This window comes from Saimiri boliviensis, chromosome 1 (assembly GCF_048565385.1).
Source record: "Saimiri boliviensis isolate mSaiBol1 chromosome 1, mSaiBol1.pri, whole genome shotgun sequence".
NCBI classification, from domain to species: domain Eukaryota; kingdom Metazoa; phylum Chordata; class Mammalia; order Primates; family Cebidae; genus Saimiri; species Saimiri boliviensis.
Window position 1 is genome coordinate 36,644,605 of NC_133449.1, and position 21,763 is coordinate 36,666,367.

At 36.4% G+C, this 21,763-nt stretch overlaps 1 protein-coding gene across 6 annotated transcripts in view; it reads right to left on the reverse strand.

Annotated features, from left to right (window-relative positions):
• HEATR5B (HEAT repeat containing 5B) overlaps positions 1-21,763 on the reverse strand; it is a 107,850-nt gene that overhangs the window by 58,416 nt on the left and 27,671 nt on the right. For all 6 annotated transcript variants that reach the window (XM_010337500.2, XM_003926816.4, XM_074395897.1 and 3 more), the window contains exons 13-21: positions 21,475-21,574; positions 21,034-21,143; positions 19,891-20,054; positions 18,395-18,570; positions 15,478-15,583; positions 12,641-12,831; positions 6,379-6,538; positions 5,584-5,773; positions 2,809-2,978 (exon numbers count right to left, since the gene is read on the reverse strand). In XM_010337500.2, coding sequence (XP_010335802.1) covers positions 2,809-2,978; positions 5,584-5,773; positions 6,379-6,538; positions 12,641-12,831; positions 15,478-15,583; positions 18,395-18,570; positions 19,891-20,054; positions 21,034-21,143; positions 21,475-21,574 — 1,367 coding nt within the window. The remainder of the gene's footprint in view (positions 1-2,808; positions 2,979-5,583; positions 5,774-6,378; positions 6,539-12,640; positions 12,832-15,477; positions 15,584-18,394; positions 18,571-19,890; positions 20,055-21,033; positions 21,144-21,474; positions 21,575-21,763) is intronic.

Here is a 21,763-nt window from a genome sequence, read left to right on the forward strand (position 1 = left end):
TGAACTGTAGTGGTACCATATCCCGCAGTCATGAGTTATAGGACTGTGTATGTGTGAATCCAATGCTGGACACTCCATTGTGTTCCATTTGTCTACTTGTATATACTTGCAATACTATCCTGTCTTTCTTAATGGAGCTTATGGTAAATCTTGACAGTAAATACAGTAAATCTTCCAACTTCACTATAAGCCCTTTGCATTTCCCTATTAAGATTAGACTCAGCTTGTCAATTTTTCCAAAAACACCACTCTTCTACTCCATTGAGCTTCTGTGAACAACACAATGTCTACTGCTTCTTTAACCTCTCTAACTGCTTCTATGTATTTTTTGCTGACTCCTTTTTTCTTCTAAATTTTATAAGTTGGATTCCTCAGTCAGCACTCTCTCCTCGGTGATCACGTCTACTTCTATATCTCCATTTTCCATATAAATGTGTATGCCTCCCAAATTTACCTCTTTAATAGACCACTTTTCTGAGCTCCAGGCCCACATAACTAACTATCCACGTGTCTAAAACTGAATTAATGATATCCACTCTTTCCAGTCTTCTTCCTCCAATGGTGCCAATCTCAGGAAATTATGTTACTATAGTCAAGTCAAAAACCTGGGCCTCATCCTTCTCCCTTTCCCCCTACTATGCCCCACTGAGAGCCAATTAATGAACAAAACCTTCATCCTGAATATCACTCAAATCCATTGATTCTCCCCATTCCCTTACTACTTAGAGCAAATCACTATCATCTTCTTTCTAGAATACTGTAATTCTTTCCCTGTAGAGTCCACTCTCTGACATGCAGCAAGAACAAAATGTAAAAAGTGCAAATCTGATTATGTCACTCCCCTGCAGAGAACACCTTCTAACGGTTTCCCACTGCTTGTAGAATAAAGTCCAAAGGTTTTATATACATAGAAAGTCTGCACAATCTGTCACCTGGTTAGTTGTCCAGCCCCATCATTTCCCCAGGCCCCATGTCTCCCTCTTCTCTCTCACCCTTAACCACACCAACTAATTGGCCCTTTAGATGTATGACAGCCCTTCCCATTTTATGGCCTTTCATATATTTTTCTGTCTAAAAATAAATGCTGTTTACTTCAGTATCATGCCTTTTGCAAACTAATTCCTATTTATTCTGCAAATCATACTTTAAATATGTTTTTCTTTTTCTTTTTGAGAGGGAGTTTTGCTCTTCTTGACCAGGTTGGAGTGCAATGATGCAATCTCAGCTCATTGCAACCTCTGCCTCCCAGGTTCAAGTGATTCTCCTGCTTCAGCCTCCTGAGTGGCTGGGATTATAGCCACCTGCCACCACACCTGGCTAATTTTTGTATTTTTTTCTTTTTTTTGTTTTTTTGAGATGGAGTTTCACTCTTGTTACCCAGGCTGGAGTGCAATGGTGCGATCTTGGCTCACCACAACCTCGGCCTCCTGGGTTCAGGCAATTCTCCTGCCTCAGCCTCCTGAGTAGCTGGAATTACAGGCACGCGCCACCATGCCCAGCTAATTTTTTGTATTTTTAGTAGAGACGGGGTTTCACCATGTTGACGAGGACGGTCTCGATCTCTTGACCTTGTGATCCACCTACCTCGGCCTCCCAAAGTGCAGGGATTACAGGCTTGAGCCACCGTGCCCAGCCAATTTTTGTATTTTTAGTAGAGACGCGGTTTGACCATGTTGCCCAGGCTGGTCTCACTCCTGACCTCAGGTGATCTACCCAACTTGGCCTCCCAAAGTGCTGGGATTACAGGTGTGAGCCACTGTGCCAACCTTAAATATCGCTTTTTAATGAAAATCTTTTCTGAATGTTGGGATTATGATAAGCCTCCTGCTATATGCTCTCTTATGCTCTCCTCCAGGCTTTTATAACACTTATTTGTAAATAATATTTTTCCATTTTCCTTTGTAAACTATAAACTTTACTATGACAGAGGCTTAATGCTGTCTTATCCAAAAATATATCTTCAGTATGTTGCATGGTTTCTGACATATATAGGCTATCAATAAGTATTTGATGAATGAATCAATTAAAAATTATAAAGATAGTGCAGGCTCATGCCTGTAATCCCAGCACTTTGGGAGACCGAGGCGGGCAGATCATGAGGTCATGAGATTGAGACCGTCCTGGTAAACACAGTGAAACCCTGTCTCTACTAAAATATTTTAAAAATTAGCTGGACGTGGTGGCACGTGTCTGTAGTCCCAGATACTCGGGAGGCTGAGGCAAGAGAATTGCTTGACCCTGGGAGGCAGAGGTTGCAGTGAGCTGAGATTGTGCCACTGCACTCCAGCCTGGTGACAGAGTGAGACTCTGTCTCAAAAAAAAACAAAAGAAACAAACAAAAAACAACAAAAAAAATTATAAAGATAGCAACAGATCCTCAGAAGTATGAATCAAGCTTTAGGAAATAAAATTCTTAGTGGGACAAACTAAAAACGTGATATATTCTTAGTGAAGAATTAAACAGTTCATCAAAATATTTCTTAAAAGAGAAAACCAGTGAATAAATGAAGTCATAAAATGACAACTGAAGCTCAAAAAAGAACAAGGATCTAGTATTTGATATCACAAGAGGGTGACTACAATCAATAATAATTGTACATTTTAAAATAACTGGATTATTTGTAACACAAATAAATAATGCTTGAATTGACAGATACATTTACTCTGATGTTATTATATACTATATGCTTTGTATCAAAATACCTCAAGTACCCCAGAAATATATATATTATGTACCCACAAAAAGTTTTTAAAATGTAAAATAAAATACAACTTAAAAACCAGTGAATGAAATAGCTCTATACTTACACAAAGACTAGGAACAAGACTAGATAGATTGACATGTCGTGGTGCAAACATGTGAAGCTGCTGAAGGCAAGATATGGCAGCTGCCTGAACAAGAGAATCTGAATGGTCCTGTGTTATTGCACAACCCACCAAACAAGACGAACGAATTGTAGAAATTGTTGCTCCATTCCCTAGTGCAAAATGAAAGAAAATATAAAACACAATTATTTTATTAGTATCATCAAAAGCATTCCTAGTAAACAATTATCTTCTAAATAACCACTCTATCCAATTTCTATCCAATTCTTTTTTTTTGAGATGCAGTGTCAATCTTTCACCCAGGATGGAATGCAGAGGCACAATCTTGGCTCACTGTAACCTCTACCTCCTGGGTTCAAGCGATTCTTGTGCCTCAGCCTCCCGTGTAGCTAGGATTACAGGCGCCTGCCACCACGCCTGGTTAATTTTGGTATTTTTAATAGAGACGGGGTTTTGTTATGTTGGCCAGGCTTGTCTCAAACTCCTCACCTCAAGAGATCCAACTGCCTTGGCCTCCCAAAGTGCTGAGATTACAAGTGTGAGCCACTGTGCCCCACTGTTTGGATTGTTTTGAAAACAAAATGTCTGCAACATCCACAGAAATGATTTCAAAAATAACTACATTTGGATAATAATGCATCTCTCCTGGATTTAGCTAGATTTATATTTATTCCCCAATAAACTAAACTGGCTTTTAAAACCAGTACTGTTTTATTTAAAAGAGCCAGATGATCTCTCATTCTTTGGTTCTCTGTTCAACTAATATTATCATACTTCCACTGTACAATAACTTCAAATCCTGTTTTCCTAATAAGATTAATGTTAATTTTCAGAGAATTAGGAAAGATGAATTTTTAAATCTGCATTATATTGAACTATATAACATTATATGCTGTCTATATAACAATTTAAGTGACTTAAATTTTTTTAATAATGTAATTTTATACGCATATCTTTATAGGTAAACAAGGAAATCATAAAAATCACATTAGAGCTACATTCTAGTTTTATACGCATTGCTTTATCATTATCACTTTAGAAAATAATTGATAAACACCTATGCTTAATCACAGGCACACATTTATCCTCTTCACATCCCTGCAACATTCACAAGAAGAACCATTCTCACTTTCCCAAAGAGGACGATGGGTCTAAAAAAGACTTAAATCACCTATTTTTCCCTGTAATACCAGCATCTGGAGAGGCTGAGGTGGATGAACTGACTGAGGTCAGGCGTTTGAGACCAGCCTGGCCAACATAGTAAACTCCATCTCTATTAAAAATACAAAAGTTAGCTGAGGCAGGAGAATTGCTTGAACCCAGGAGGTGGAGGTTGTAGTGAGCCAAGATCACACCACTGTACTCCAGCCTGGGCGACAGGGCAAGACTCTGTTTCCCTAAAAAAAAGAAATCACATATTTTTCATTTCCAGCATTTTCTTTGAGTCTTTTCTTTTTTTTCTCTTTTAAAAATATCTGTCAAGATGGAAGCAACATAGCATAGGGATTAAGAATGTAGGGAATGGGCTGGGTATGGAAGCTTGCACCTGTACCCCAGCACTCTGGGAGGCAGAGATGGGAGTGGGAGGATTGCTTGAGGCCAGGAGTTTGAGAACAGCCTGGGCAACACAGCAAGACTCCATCTCTTAAAAAAAAAAGGCCAGGTGTGATGGCTCATGCCTGTAATCTCAGCACTTTGGGAGGCTGAGGTGGGCAGATCATAAGGTCAGGAGTTCGAGACCAGCCTGGCCAACATGGTGAAACCCTGCCTCTACTAAAAATACAAAAAATTAGCCAGGTGTGGTGGCATGCACCTGTAATCCCAGCTATTCAGCAGGCTGAGGCAGGAGAATCGCTTGAACCCAGGAGGTGAAGGTTGCAGTGAGCCAAGACCGAGCCACTGCACTCCAGCCTGGGCAACAGACTCAAACAAACAACAACAAAAAAAAGAATGTGGACAAAGGAAATTGATCTGGGCTTCACTTCTGACTCCAAACACTCACTAGTTTCCAAAACCTTGTAAAAGTTCTTAACCTCTCTCAGCTTCAATATTTCATCTCTAAAATGGAGATAATATCAATCTCTGGGTTGTTATCAGAATTAAATAATGTATGTTAAAAGCTCAACCCTCTGAAAACATACATAATAAATGACAAAAGAGAAAAGGAAAATTCTGAAAGTGGTTTATATATTCAGGATTATGTTTACAATAATTTGCTGACCTGGGAGTTTAATTTAACTATTCGTAGAATTAGTTCAGTGGAATTAAGTGGTACAAACACAGGCTTTAGGATCATAAATGTACCACTCATAAGCTGACTAACTCTAGGCAAATTGCTTATCTTCTCATAGTTTACTTCCTCATAAAAACTAGCTAATATCTTTTTCTTCCATAAAAAAGAAAAAAACATTTAGATAAAATTTACCTATGACATGAAGACAAGTGGTTAGCACTCTAGGCCAAAGGAACTCCATTGTTAACTTTGTTTTCATGGGAATCCAAGTAAAATTTCATTTAAAATGTTTTCTCTGCTCAAAACTTCAAAAAACATTGTCATGTCATAGGTTTGTTGTAGGCATTAAATAAAATGCCACAAGTAAAAAGCTGAGTGCAAGGCTTTCAGTAAATCCAAGTATTTATTCAGCACATAGTCCTTGTTATTACAAAATTTCTTCAAGCAATGTGATGGTGATATTCAGTAAATTTAAAGAGAGTGGTTATCTGTCTAGGTCCCTTAATTTCAGAAGATTTACGTACCTTGTAGTTCGGGACCAACAGTAGTTATTATGGCACCCAAGCATCGACCCAAACACTGATGAACTTCTGTATGTGAAGGCGGAACTGTCAACAGCAAGGTAAGAACTAGAGATAATGTTGGCTCCACATAGCCACGATACATCGGACCACTAGAATCCACTATCAAAGCAAGTGAATGAAGAGACCACGTCTAGAATAAAATATAATTTCATTTTAGTTGTAAGGAAGAATTTGAGTATACTGAATTGAGGATACTGAATTGTTACACAGGTATACTCCTAATATTTTTAGGTATATCAATGTGAAGTAGCAAATCAAGATTGTAGGATATTTTCACACACACTCTTCATCTTCACCGTAGTTATATTTACTTATGTATAACAATGTCTAAAAAGAAACAACAAAAACAAAATATTCAAAGGGTCCACATGAAGATTCAGCCAATGACACAGGACCTAGGTTGGGGTATTACAGGAAGAGAGAGAAGGAAGGTTATTTAAAAAAAAAACAACTCGATCAATCTAACAAATCTAAGAAAATGACAAAAATAAGAGGCAACAAATACACAGAATAATAAATAATAAGAAGAAAACATGTTTGAAGGAATATACAGGAATGAGTGAAATTCCCAGAATAAGACAGACTTTAAGACTAGGCTGATAAACAAAATCTGGCTATGTACTATTACAAAAACAGACCCTAATAACTTACCAGAATCATTTTTATTTTATAGAGCAAACAACTTTCCTAAAAAGATTATTCTACACTTTCACAATAAAAAAATCAACATTATACCTGGACTTCAGGGGATGTCCCATCTTGTGCTAGAGCTAATAAAATGCTGACACTGGTCTTCAGATGTTGTCCCGAGCCTATTCCACCAACATAACGATGCAAACAACCAAGAGCCAATGAATGACCAGTCCTAGATACAACATCTCGAGCCGATTTCAACCTGAAAAAAAGAACACGCTTCAAGAACTGATTTTGCTGTTTCCCTATAACAACAACAACCTTTAAGTCACACAAAACCAGGATTTATTTGGGAAATAAGAAAAGATTACAATCAATTACTTTTTTCTCTACACCCTAACAGGAGTTAGAACTTCAATTTAAAATAACTGGGGCTGGGTGTGGTGGCTCATGCCTGTAATCCCAGCACTTTGGGAGGTTGAAACTGTGATTCACTTGAGCCAAGGAGTTCAAGACCAGTATGGCTAACTCCCCTTTCTAAAAAAATACAAAACTTAGTGGGGCATGGCAGTGAAAGCCAGTAGGCCCAGCAAGTAGAGAAGCTGAAATGAGAGGAATGCTTGAGCCTGAGAGGTCAAGGCTGCAGTGAGCTGTGATCATGCCACTGCACTCTAGCCTGAGTGACACAGCCAGACCCAGTTTCAATAATAATAATTGGTTAAAGTCACACATTTGACAGAATAAAGTCTATTTTAATTTTGGAGAAAATCTGAGAACTCATTTTTTTCTTTTTTTTTTTTTTCTGAGATGGAGTCTTGCTCTGTCACCCAGGTTGGAGTGCAGTGGCATGATCACAGCTCACTGCAACCTCTGTCTCCCAGGTTAAAGGAATTCTCTTGCCTCAGCCTCCTGAGTAGCTGGGATTACAGGTGCATGCCACCATGCCCGGCTAATTTTTCTGGTTTTTTTTTTTCTAGACGGAGTTTCGCTCGTTACCCAGGCTGGAGTGGAATGGCACGATCTTGGCTCACCGCAACCTCCGCCTCCTGGGTTTTCAGGCAATTCTCCTGCCTCAGCCTCCTGAGCAGCTGGGATTACAGCACGCACAACCATGCCCAGCTAATTTTTTGTATTTTTAGTAGAGACGGGGTTTCACCATGTTGACCAGGATGGTCTCGATCTCTTGACCTCGTGATCCACCCGCTTCGGCCTCCCAAAGTGCTGGGATTACAGGCTTGAGCCACCGCGCCCGGCCGACAACTCATTTTTAATATTAATTATTCCTTATAACTTTTAATATTAATTATTCCTTATAACCTTGAAAAGTCAAGAGTTATTTGAAATATTTTTATATTTTTCAAAAATAAAACAACTTTTACGCTTGGTTTTAAAAATAGTAAGAAGGTATTTGTATTTACAGTATTACATAAAATAATTTACACTTAAGAAATATCCTATAATTGCCGAGCACGGTGAAATACCCTATAATTATGACTTGAACTTCTTTAAAATAGGCCAATATTTTTTGTTTGTGAAATATACTTAATGAATTCAAATACATAAAAGGAGATGTAATGTATTACTTAAAAATAAGCTTTCTTAAGACTCAGATACAATGTTCACCAATTTTAGGTGTACAAATGTATGTTAAAATATACAATTTATCCTGCTGAGCAGTCTAGAGAGGAAGAAAAAAAATAAAAATAAATAAAATATACAATGTAATGAGTTTTGATAAGTATACAGTATGTAACCACCACATAATCATTAGAACAGAGATGTCCAAGATGAGTATGAGGGGCCTTCAAAAAGTTCATGGAAACTACACATTATGCAAAAACTACCTATGGATTTCAACATTTTGGGGCATACTAACTTGCTATAACATATCTGAACAGGATGTAGTTTGAGGCACTAAGAAGGATAAAACATCAGTTTGAAATGCATCCCTAACAGAGCAACACAAATTCTGCTAAAGCTGAAGAAAGAACAAACAACAAATTTATGGTGAACCTTGGGAGGAAGAATGGTTAAATCACTGATGCTTTACAAAAGTTTTGTGGGGACAATGCCCTCAAAGATACTAGCAGTTTACAAATGGATAGCTCGTTTTAAGAAGGGATGAGGCAGGCTGGGCACAGTGGCTTACGCCTATAATCCCAGCACCTTGGGAGGCCAAGGTGGACGGATCACTTGAGGTCAGGAGTTCATGACCGGCCTGGCCAACATGGTGAAACCCTGTCTCTATTAAAAATACAAAAATCAGCTGGGTGTGGTGGCACATGCCTGTAATCCCAATTACTCCAGAGCCTGAGGCAGGAGAATCACTTTAACCCAGGAAGTGATTGTACTGAGCTATGATTGTGCCACTGCACTCCAAGAGAGCACTCTGTCTCAAGAAAAACAACAACAACAACAAAAACAACAAAAAAACACCAAAAAAAGGGATGAGACCATGATTGAAGATGAAGCCTACAGCTGAAGACCATACCTACCAATTTGAGAGAAAATAACGTATCTTATCTGTTCCCTAACCGAAGAGTACTGATGATTTGCAGTAGAAATAATAGCCAACAACATACAGCCAACATGGTTCAGCTTACATAATTCTGATTGAACAAATTTTCCACTTGATGTATGCCAAAACTATTCTACCCAAATCAGCTGTAGACAAGGCAGAGCTTTCAATGGTAATTTTAAACAAGTGGGATCAAGATCCTGAAGCATTTCTTTTGAGAACTATAATAGGAGATGGAACATGGCTTCACCAGTATGAACCTGACACAAAGCACAGTCAAATCAATAGATACCAAGAGGTAAAAGTGGTTCAGTCAAAGCAAAAGTGGACTAGTTAAGAGTAAAGGTTATGGCAACAGTTTTTTGGAATGCTTAACATATTTCGTTTGTTGACTTCCTGGAGGGCCAAAGAACAATAGCACCTGCTCATTATAAGAGTATTCTGAGAAAGTTAGCCAAAGCTCTATCAGAAAAATGCCAGAGAAAGCTTCACTAGAGAGTTCTCCACCATGACAATGTTCCTACTCATTCCTCTCATCAAACAAGGGCAATTCTGCAAGATGTCTTCAACATCACTGGAATGATTCTTTTCTCAATTTCTGTGAATTCCGGTTTTAATTCTAAGTTGGTATATGATGTCAATATGCAAATATAGGTGACTGAACTGTTTGTCCTACTTCATTGTCTAATCTTCTGTAAATACCATCCAGTGTATCTTTTCATTTCACACATATACTTTACACTTCTAGAAGTTTCCTTTCGGCTGTTTTTACAAATTTCTTTTCTCATATCATGCTCAGGTTTTCCTGTACTTCCTTGAAAATGTAAAGCATATTTTTAACAGCTCTTTTAACATTCTTATTTGCTAATTTCATCTTTTTCATTTCTGGGCCTGTTTCTATTGATTGATGTTATCTGAAGTAAGAGGTCTTATCTTTCTGCTTCTTTATGTGTCTAGTAATTTTTGATTGGATACAGGATATTGTGAATTTTATGATGCTGAGTTGCTCCATTTATTGTATTTCTTTAATTACTGAGTTTTAGTCTGGATACAGTGAAGTTACTACTAAGAATCAGTTTAATTTTTTCAAGGCTTGCTTTTAAGCTTTTTTAGGATGGGTCAGGGATGTTGCTTCCATTAATGAGGCAATATCATTCTGAGGGCTTTCTAACATATTATATCCTTGGATAAGTAATCTTTACCTCTCTAAGCCTCCATTTCTCTAAGTGAAATTATTATTATCCCTAAAGAATAGCTGTTTTGAGGAATAAAGAAGTTAAGAATAAATGCAATCTGACTGTTAAAACATTATACAGACGAGAAAGTTACCTTTGTGTTATCATTTCTCAAAAAGTAAGTTTAGTGAACTAAAAAGAGAATCAATTTTCACAGTGATAATCATCTATTCACAATAAATAATCTGAGATATAAGAATATACATTTCTCAGAGGTCTCAAAATGACTTCCAGTTGAATGGAAACAAATTAAACTATCAAAGATTTTTATTTTTATCCGAACTGGTCTTAAGCAATTGAAGGTACTCCCTATTAACCTAGAATGGTTTATAGAATGATTCCTATATTAATTTCTGTGAACTTCTCTCTTAAGGCTAAGTTAGCATAAGATTTCAATGTGCAAATATAGATGACAGACCTGTAGGTATAGGTCATTTGATTGTTTCACAGTCAGATATTGTATCAACAAGAGATGATGTTGAGGGCTGGGTGTGATGGCTCACACCTGTAATCCCAGCATTTTGGGAGGCTAAGATGGGTAGATCACTTGAGGTCAAGAGTTTGAGACTAGCCTGAACAACATGGTTAAACCCCATCTCTACTAAAAAAAAAAATACAAAAATTAGCCAGACATGGTGGTGTATGCCTGTAGTCCCTGCTACTTGGGAGGCTGAGGGAGAATTGCTTGAATCCTGGAGGCGAAGGTTGCAGTGAGCCGAGTTCGTGCCACTGCACTCCAGCCTGGCGACAGAAGGAGATTGTGTTTCAAAAAAAAAAAAAAAGGAGATGATGTTGATGAAAACAGTCTAATATAATGAATGTACGAAAGACTGAAGTTTTCCAAAATACAGGCAGATGCTGCCAAATCTAAGACAACATAGTTTTTAAAAATGTACCATTACTTTACATAGCAGTATAAAAGAATTAAAATGCTGCCAAATATTATTACATTTCATATGGAATTTAAGAAAAATCCCAATTTAAAATAAAATGTGAAAAATGGGTAATAAAATCTTCGTAACAATTATTTCAGATCATAATTAAGGATTTGAAAAAGATAATGAAGCTAAGCACTGATAATACTTGTAAACCATTAATTGGACAGGTATAAATAAATGAAATGTCCTTGTGTTTCATCAAAGTACAAAATAAATATAGTATCCTACAGATATTGAGGACACATAATTTTTTTTTTTTTTTTTTTTTTTTTTTTTTTTTTGAGACAAGGTCTTGCTCTGTCACCTAGGCTGGAGAGTAATGGCATGATCTTGGCTCACTGCAACCTCCACCTCCCAGGCTCAAGCAATCCTCCCATCTCAGCCTCCCAAGAAGCTGGGACTACAGCTACGTGCCACCATGCCCAGCTCATTTCTGTTTTGTAGAGATAGAGTTTCACCATGTTGCCTAGGCTGGTCCTAAATTCTTGGGCCCAAATGATTGACCCACCTCAGCCTCCCAAAGTGCTGGGATTACAAGGAGGAGGCAATGCACCCAGCCAAGGAGACATAAATACCATTCAAGAGCTTTCTAAAGAAACATACCCCTATTTCACCTGTTATGAACAGAGCACAAACCATTAAATGGATAACTGAGATTGTTTCTTTTAAGAAATTAACAAAAAGCGATTTCATAATCAATGGCAAATATCTGGAAAGAGGAAAACTAATCTATTGTTAGAAAATAGCAGCAATCATTCTGCAGAAGATGAAGTGTCTGGTTATATTTTAACTGTCTTCTGCCTGCTCCTATTATCCTTAGTGATTCAAACCATATATTAGGCCATTATCCAATAACCAAACAAACTGCCATTCACATATCAAGACAAGGAAAGGTATACACAGATATACCTGGAGAAAATACATTTTCTTCAGATCTACTACTTTACAACCACTACTTCATACTCCTCTTCTTTTGTTAATGATCATGACATAGTTTGGTATATTTAATACTCAATATATATAATAGCTAAGAATGATATAATTTATAAAACATAAGTATCAGTCCTTGACAACTCTTGATGTTTAATTTCTCTTCTTATGTACTTAATTAACAACTGGACAGTCACTAATAACTGCAACTCATCATCTTAATGTTACCTATTTGGGTCTCTGAGATCACTCTTCATAATTAACATATAAGAAAATCCTTAAAACCTGAAACTTAACTTTATTCTGTTTCAATCATACTTTAAGAGGTGATAAACTTGGAGCAGTTAGAAAAAGAATGGCTTATTCCAAAAAATGGATACTTAACAGAAAGGATAAAGAATGACAAGGAAAGGCAAGGAGGAAAGAAAATGACTTCAGAGTACCTCTTCAGTGAATAAACAGAGAGAAGTCAACATTTTTCTTGATTCCATTAAGCAACATTCAAGAGCTGGATTAGAAGCTCTTTCCACGAAGAAAGTATCTAACATATTACAACTGTCCCAGATTCTACAGGTGAATTAACTGCTAAATTAAAAATTGAGATCATTACCAAAAAACCCAGAAAATATTATCACATTTTTATTATCATACCATGTGGAAAATATATACTCCAGTTAATTATTATTTAAAAGACATCTTTGCCTACATATGAAACTTACTTGTTAGTAAAGAAACCCACTTACTTGTCAAAGCTATATTGGGCCATTCTAGCAATAAAAGTTGCTTCTCCAACCACCTGAGCCATTCTTCCAAGAGCCTCCCCAGCTGCACAACGTAAGATGGGGTTTGGGTTGTCAAGAGCACCCATAACCAGTGTCAGAGCAGATTTACGAACTTCCTCAGGTCCTAAAGTACTTTTGTTTTCAGCTAAGCCCTACATTTAAAAAAAAAAAAAAAGACAGCAACATGATTTTTTTGCTTTTTTAACTCAAGGTCTTGCTCCCTTGCCCAGGCTGAAGTGCAGTGGCACAATCACTGCTCACTACAGCCTTGACCTCCTGGGCTCAAGCAATCTTCCCACCTCAGCCTCTTGAGTAGCTGGGACTACAGGTATGTGCCACCATGCTGGGCTAATTTTTAAAAAATTTTTGTAGAACCAGAGTCTTACTATGTTGCCCAGGCTGACCTCAAACTCCTGAACTCAAAGCAGTCCACCTACCTCAGCCTCCTAATGTGCTGGGATTACAGGCACACCTGGCTTCACAATTCATATTAAATAAAAGAAAAATATACACGGCAATCTTTCTAAAATATACATACATCTTCATATGTTATTTTCTTCAGCCAATTTTCACATGTATATACTAATGCCTAGAATCTGTAACTGTTAAATTCACGGTAATTCCTAAATATGATTTCAGAATGCGATCTATAACATAGTCATGGTCTGACTGGCCCTGAAACACTCCCTAATTGCAGGAAGTATCTCTATTCAAAGATCAGTACTTAAAAGTTGCTTACATATATAAAGAACACTGTATTATTAAATCAGCCATTATTTAACTGATTGAAATTTATCACTCTAAGGAAACATTCTCCTATTTCACCTGTTATGAAACAGAGCATAAACCATTAAATGGATTGGTTCTATCTTTTAAGAAATCTTTAACAAAAAGTGATTTCAGAATTAATGGCAAATATTTGGAAAGAGGAATGAGTATGAAACTTGATGAGTATGAAACTTTGAATAGTTTACATAAAAATTTCACAGAAGACAAGACTTAAAGAATATAATCAACATACATCTAAAAACAAAATGAGGTAAAAATAATCAGTAACCGAATGTTGAAGTAGTTTGTTCATCATATTAAATGTCACTATCTTTGTTCTAGCTGTACTTACTGTCCTGGAACTTAATTTACTTATTTGAGACTACAAATCCAAGTCACATTGCATGGGAAAAATGTTACGTACAACAGAGGCATTAGTAAATCTATGAAGAAAAGTATAATCTGTACAGTATTATTACAGTTGGTTCACTATTCTCCCAATCACTGAGGGAAACTATGACCACCCCATTTCTTTTTTAAAAAACTCACAGGTCCAAATTAGCTGATGGTCTCTTCACAGGGTATATACTAATGGTTATATAAATGGCCTAAACCTCTATTTCTATAATCAATGTCTTAGGTATAACTTCAGACACACTCATGCAAACATGTATTTGCTACCATTTTAAAACAATACAGTAAGCTTAGCACTGAATAATATAAAAAGTATTAAAATAAATTATGATAGAATGCCTAGTATGATGCATGAGCTCTATGAGATAGGCAAAATACTAGCAACAGTGGTCCCCTTTTCCACACATTCCAAGGCCCAACTTGGATGCCTGAAACCATGAGATTAGGAGTCTGACTGCTGTCAATAGGAACTCGTTTCTGTTCATGTCTTCCACTCACAAACTTAATGCCTTTTCCATTTTAACTAAGCACTTATCACACGCTGTGGCCATGATTTTTTTAATTTGTAAAGGGACAGCAAAACTAATACAAATTCCTCTTTTCCTTCTTCACAATTTCAGAGAGATTTGTTCTTCCTGTAGATCTCAGTAACTTTGACATATATTTTTTTCTTTCCTTCTTATGTTGAGAACTCTTTCTTATTCACTTATAGGAAGCACTTCACAGCTGCCCTTTGGCATATCCAAATTTCCACAATTACTACTTCTGTACTTTGGGTCCAGTATGAAGTAAAGTAAGTAAAGTAGGGGTTACCTGAATATACCTGCTGCCACACCACAGCAGCCTATCTGATAACTGAGAGATGGTTACTAAGTGACTGTAACAGACAGGTAGGGTAGACAGCACGGAATCACTGGACAAAGGGATGTTTCTCATCCTAGGCAGGACAGGGCAAGATGGAGGAGGACAGTACAAGATTTTATCATGCTACTCAGAATGGTACACAATTGAAAACTTATAAATTATTTCTGGAATTTTCCACTTAACATTTTCAAACCATAGTTGACCACAGGTAACTGAAACTGCAGAAAGCAAAACTGCGGATAAAGAAGGGACTACTGTATTCTACTTCATACCTGTAGAAACTGCAATTCAACAAAGAGTAAAAATGGTTAAAGAAATTACTGTGGACACAAACCCACAATAGCTTAACTAGAACACAATCTCTAAATGCAACATTCTTTCAACTATATACACTGCCTCATAGGATTTATGGACTAAACCGCAAATCAAGCTTCAGCTCTATTTAGTTAACCTTCAGTAGAATATCAGATTTCATTCATGGAGCATCTTTGAAAATTCTGAAAGAATTTATTGGCACTTGTAAAATCTGAAGTTCAAATTGAAACATAAACTTTAACAACACTAAAATAGAAAACACTTATTTAACTACACTGAGCCTAATATAAAGTTTCAAGTAATTTCATTAAGCTAATATAAAGGCACAGTTACCAAGTGATAAACATATACATATTATAATAATCTTGCTATGTCTGGCTTATTAAATGCATTAATTAAAATCTTTTTTAAGAATAGTATGTTTTAAAAATAAATACCTTTAGTGCGCTAAGAACAGCAGTAAATATGTTAAGCTGCACAGCCTGCTGGCGGACACCTTTAGCTTGTTTAACACATTCGGCAAAGTGATCCAACATTTGTAAGCTATAATAGGGAAAAAATCATATCAGTGACACATTTTATTCCGATGTGGCTCAAAAACAGATAAGTTAATTGTTTAGCAAGTAATTCCCCATGCTATCTCTTTTCTATTTCACTCCTAAAGCTAGTCCAAACTGGATCTCCTTCTCCCAAATGATTATATGGACATGTGGTTATTAAATAAAACAAGAGACTAGATATTAAGTTTCAATTAACAAAATAAGGTTACGATTGCAGTGGTCTTCAACATTAACAGCAGTGTCCAACAAACTGCCTGGCATCTACTAATGCTCAAGGTTCCTTGTACAGATAACAATCATTAATTGTATCTCTGTGGAAGATTTTTAAGTTAGAAAATTTTAAATGTAGTATAATTCTTTTCCCTTTTCTAAAAATACTCTTAGAATAGTACCTTATGTTCTAGCCTCAGACGCTTTTGGGAAAGTTCAAAAAATATTTAGCTTTGGTTAATTTTTTAAATTTAAAAACCAGAAGGGAATTGTTTTTATATTATTTAATACACACAAAAAAGAATCAGTTTATTTTAAAAAAAAAAAGTCTATTGCCATTTTAGGTTATTTTTTTCTCTTTTTTGAGATGGAGTTTCACTCTAGCTGCCCAGGCTGGAGTGCAACTGCTCAGCTCATGACAACCTCTGCCTCCCAGGTTCAAGCCATTCTCCTGCCTTAGCTTCCTGAGTAGCTGGGATTACAGGCACGCGCCACCACACCCAGCTAATTTTGTATTTTTAGTAGAGACGAGGTTTCTCCATGTTGGTCAGGCTGGTCTTGAACTCCTGACCTCAGGTGATCCACCCACCTCAGCCTCTCAAAGTGATGGAATTACAGGCGTGAGCTACTGCGCCGGCCTTTTTTTTTTTTTTTTTTTTTTTTTTGAGACTGAGTTTTGCTCTTGTTGCCTAGGCTGGAGAGCAATGGGGCAATCTCAGTTCCCTGTAACCTCCACCTCCTAGGTTCAAATGATTCTCCTGTCTCAGCCTCCCTAGTAGCTGGGACTACATGCATGCGCTACTACACCCAGGTAATTCTGTATTTTCAGTAAAGATGGGATTTCACCACATTGGCCAGACTGGTTTCCAACTCCTGACCTCAGGTGATCTCTTTGCCTTGGCCTCCCAAAGTGCTGGGATTACAGGTGTGAGCCACCATGCCTGGCCCATTTTAGAAGATTTTGATAAAAAGAGAGTGAGAGAGCATTCTTATAAAAAGAAATGATGTGAAACAAAGGAATTCAAGCAAGTTGGATTTAGTACTAAGACAATTATGACCTAAAGTTGGAAATTAAAATGTCCCTGATGCTGCTGTAAGGATTTAAGCTCAATTTATAATAACCCACAGGTCTCAGGTCAAAGCATTCTTCAAAACTCACATGAAGATATACAGATTCAGATGTATACGTGTATGTGCACATTTTGATGTACTTTAAAAAAACTTTTAAAAGTAAGTACCTTTAGTGCACTAAGAATGGCAGTAAATATATTAAGCTGTAGAGCCTGCTAGTTAAAAACCAAAGTAGAATCACTTCTTGCTTTTTATTTTACCTTTTTAATTTAACATTGTATCATGAGCATCTTCTGATATCAAAACACTGTCTCTACAGATATGGACTTTCTATTATTTATTCACTTATCCCTCCACTGCTGGATATTTGTGCTATTGATTACATGTTACATTTTTAATAGAATTTATTTATTTATTCTTCATCTTATTCTATAAAAGTGATCATATACAATTAAGATAATCCTAGATTTCAGTTATAGCTTTTATAACTATTAGTATAAATTTGAGTAAACCAAAAACTCTTAGAGATTTCCTTATATTTAAAACCAAAATATTAAAATATATGCTTTATAAGATTCTTCCACCTTTGATGTCATTTAACATTTATGTGGCAACCAAACGTTCTTAAAGGTATTTGGGTAAAGTTTCATATTTAAACTTTTTTTCTTCTCAAATTAAAAAACAATCAAGTAACCTACATAGTTAAAGATATCTTTTATACAAACACAACATTTTTTGTTTTGTAATTTTTGTAGAGATGAGTGTCTCACTATGTTGCCCAGGCTGGTCTCAAACTCCTGGGCTCAAGCAATCCTCCTGCCTTAGCCTCCCAAAGTGCTGGGACTGCAGGTGTAAGCCACCACACCAGACTCAACAACATTTTTAAGGCATTTTAATTTTGTAAAGCTTTTAAGTTGTCAGTGATGGTCTTGTATTAATTTATTTGTTTTCCTTTTGGGAAAATCATAATATACAAACTGCCTACTAAAGCTAGAAATAGTGTCCCTGGATATAGAATATAGCAAACCAAAATGCTTCTATTACAAAAAGAACCAATTATGTTAGTTTCTAGACTTGAACATCTCACAAATGTTATGAGGAGCAGAATTTTCACCCATTTACTTCTTCAACAACAAAGTCAACAGGCTTAGCAAACTGATGTCCTTAACTAAAGATATAGTCAAAGCCTTCTATCAAACGAACTATTATAATGAATTTATTTTTTGCCAACAGTTGTCATTCTAGCATATATAATGAAAATCCTGTTATGCAATACACAGTCCACAATACAATGGATATCAGATGTTAGTACATAGGGTCAAATCTTACAATCCCAAATTATGTGGAATTTTGATGCAATTTTTTTTTATCATGTATGTGTCACTTATGTTAGTAAATCTGTAAGGGCACTGTTATAGTCTTATAATAACTCACTTTACTGCAGAGTTAACTGGGATGAGAAAATCTACTGTTTAATATAATCAACAAAAATTACCTGATTGACAATACTAACCGGTGTTTATATGAAACATGAGGAAACACTACACCAAAAAGAGCCACAGAAGCATCAATGACTGAGACTCCAAGAGGGAGGGGACCAGGTACTGCTTCTCCAGCAGGTATCCGTAAATAAATGGAGGAAGGATCATGCTCCAGAGCCCCACTTCCAGATGCACTATTTGGCTGGAGCTGAAAAGAGTGAAATAAAAATTATTCAAAATCTACTTTAGGAAAAATATTTATTAAACACTGAGAATGAGAAGTAGAGCAGAGGAAAAAGGAGAAAAGGCAACAAAAAAAGAATGATTAAATCTAAACACTTGAAAACAGACAAAATGTAATTTGGTCATTAAAAAACCATCAGTAGGGCCGGGCGCGGTGGCTCACGCCTGTAATCCCAGCACTTTGGGAGGCCGAGGTGGGTGGATCACGAGGTTAAGAGATCGAGACCATCCTGGCCAACATGGTGAAACCCCGTCTCTACTAAAAATACAAAAAATTAGTTGGTATGGTTGCACGTGCCTGTAGTCCCAGCTACTCAGGAGGCTGAGGCAGGAGAATTGCCTGAACCCAGGAGGCGGAGGTTGCAGTGAGCCAAGATTGCCCCATTGCACTCCAGCCTGGGCAACAAGAGCAAAACTCCATCTCAAAAAAATAAAAATAAAAACCATCAGTAACACCTTATACAATTTTAAGAAAAGCTTTATTCATTCAAAAACATCTATACACTACCCACCTTATTGTGTGAACAATATAAGCGAGAACTTAAATCCACAAACAATTATTTTAAATGGGGCTTTAATCACTTTTTTAAAAAAGTACATAAGAAATAATGCATTCAGTGGGCAAAAGACGTTTGTGTTTTTTTTGAGATGGAGTCTTGCTCTGTCACCGAGGCTGAAGTGCAGTGCAACGATCTCGGTTCCCTGCAGCCTGCCTCCCGGGTTCCAGTGATTCCCCTGCCTCAGCCTCCCGAGTAGCTGGGATTACCAGTGCACGCCACCACGCCTGGCTAATTTTTGTATTTTCAGTAGAGACAAGGTTTCACCATGTTGGCCAGGCTGGTCTCGGACTCCCGACCTCAGGCAATCCACTCGCGTCAGCCTCCCAAAGTGATGGGATTACAGGCATGAGCCACTGTCCCCAGCTGAAGTTCTAAATTTTCAACCTACTAACTCATTTCTCTCCAACCTGTCACAAAACAAAACAAACTAAAACGAAACAAAACAAAATACCAATAATTAAAAAGCAGTTAAAACTGATCTTTATCACAGCCACCACAGGGTATCTAAATACAAAGAATATTAAATAAAGATAATTTTCCAAATTCTAACTCTTCCTGTTTAACTTTTTTCACTATCTACCACCAGGATGCCATCTTTAAGTGTCTAAGAACACTAAATGGAGATTAAACCTTTCTATATCCTATTTTCTTTTTAAGTTGCAATGTGTAATAGGACCATTGTTTTAGACTCAGTGGATATTCCATTTCCCTGTATGGTTCATTACCTGGTCTTCAATTGATTTATGATCAGTTTCCTGAAGCCAAGAACCAAGAAGAACACTATCATCATAATGGCAGAGGGATCTGAGGAGGGAAGTAGTTGTGTTGGCTGAGTTGTCAGTCAAAGTGAATTCTGCTACCAGTTCTCTAAGAAGTGCATTAAAAGATCCTAAAAAACAGAACTTTGGGTCAGACTAAAAAGAATAATTTTTATGAAAATTATAATTATTGCCTACAAAGAGCTGCACCATGTTCAACAGGAATAAAATAATTAAGTTCCTGTTCGCTTCTTGAAAAATCTCTATTAACCATTTAAATGCTGGTTTTTAAATATATAATATGGTATATCCTTTCATGTATTATATTATGTCTTTTAGCCCAAATTATTTAAAATAACCAAAAAACTCAAATAGAGGAAAGAGAGACCTATGCCATTGCATGCTTGTAGTCCCAGCTACTCAGCAGGCTGAGGCAAGAGGACTGCTTGAGCTCAAGAGGTTTGAGACCAACCTCTGCAACACAGCAAGACCCTGTTTCAAACACATACACCATACACAAACAAAGATACTTTATTTTAAATATGTTAAATGTGATATGATTATTATCTATTATTTACTGCCCAATAATATGCAAATAATGAATCAGAGCACATCAAAATTCTTCAGCATTATTATACTGAAAAGAAATCAATGGTTTTACTATTAGTATTTTATGTAATATTTGATTTCTCCCTCCAGATCCTTGAATTATTGGCTATATTATATAAAGCATTTCAACGTATATTAAAAGTGCATACTTTGAAGATAAAGTAGCTAGATTTGAATCCAAGCTCTGCTGCTTAACTAGCTCTAAATCTTGGGTAAGTTAAATTTCTTTACGTCTCTCAATCTGAGAGTCTTCATCTATAAAACTAGACTAATGGCCTCATAAACTACATTAGAGTCAAAAGAGCTACTACATACAAAGAGCTAAAAACAAGACTTTGAACACAGTAAATAGTCACCAAGTGTCAGCTACTCTACATGAAGAAAAAGAAAATGGTGGCCTTCCTTTCCACAGTAAGTCAGTGGGAAAGCCTTGGTCAGACTCTATAATAATGTCAAGAACTGTAAAGAATTTTTATCAGATACCACACATTTTTTATTTACCTTCATAAGTTTTTGGAGGTAACAAAGCCAAGATATCATACAGTCTTAAACGGACCATTGCAGCACTAGCTTTCAGATGAGCTCCATGGGCTTTAATTACAGATGGAATGCTAAAATATCAAAAACACAGTTGGTATTGGCTCACTGGAATAAGTTTTACTTATAAATACTTTTTTTTAGCAATGTATCAATGTACTGCCAAAGTACATAGATAAGTAGTACATTTTCATTTTAGCTTATTTAGTGATCTTTACTGTAACAAAAACATTTTAAGATATAACTGTATTTCAATCCACACCACTGCTGTAATTTTTAAAGCTACATTACAAAAATAAAGTTTTATATGTTTCCTAGATGATTCTAGAAGAAAGCACAAAATATGGCTAAGAAGTATATTATTAATACATAAAATAGGGTATGAACTTGTAATTGCTTACTTACTGTGACATCATAGTCATGGCACATTCAATAGGGGTCATCAATTTTCGAATCACATCTTCAGTTAGGAGCTCAGGACAATGTGCAACAAAGCTCCTCATAGCTAGACAAAATTTTTAAAAGGACAGATTTGGAGTAGCTTTTGTGAACATGATTTAATTTATAAAATTGTATAACTATAAAGGCACTTATAATAATTATTGTAACATAAGGTTCTGAAACTATGTCGAACAAAAAGAAAAACTTGCAACAACTACAAAGAAAAATCATAGAAAATGCTAGAAAAAAAGGT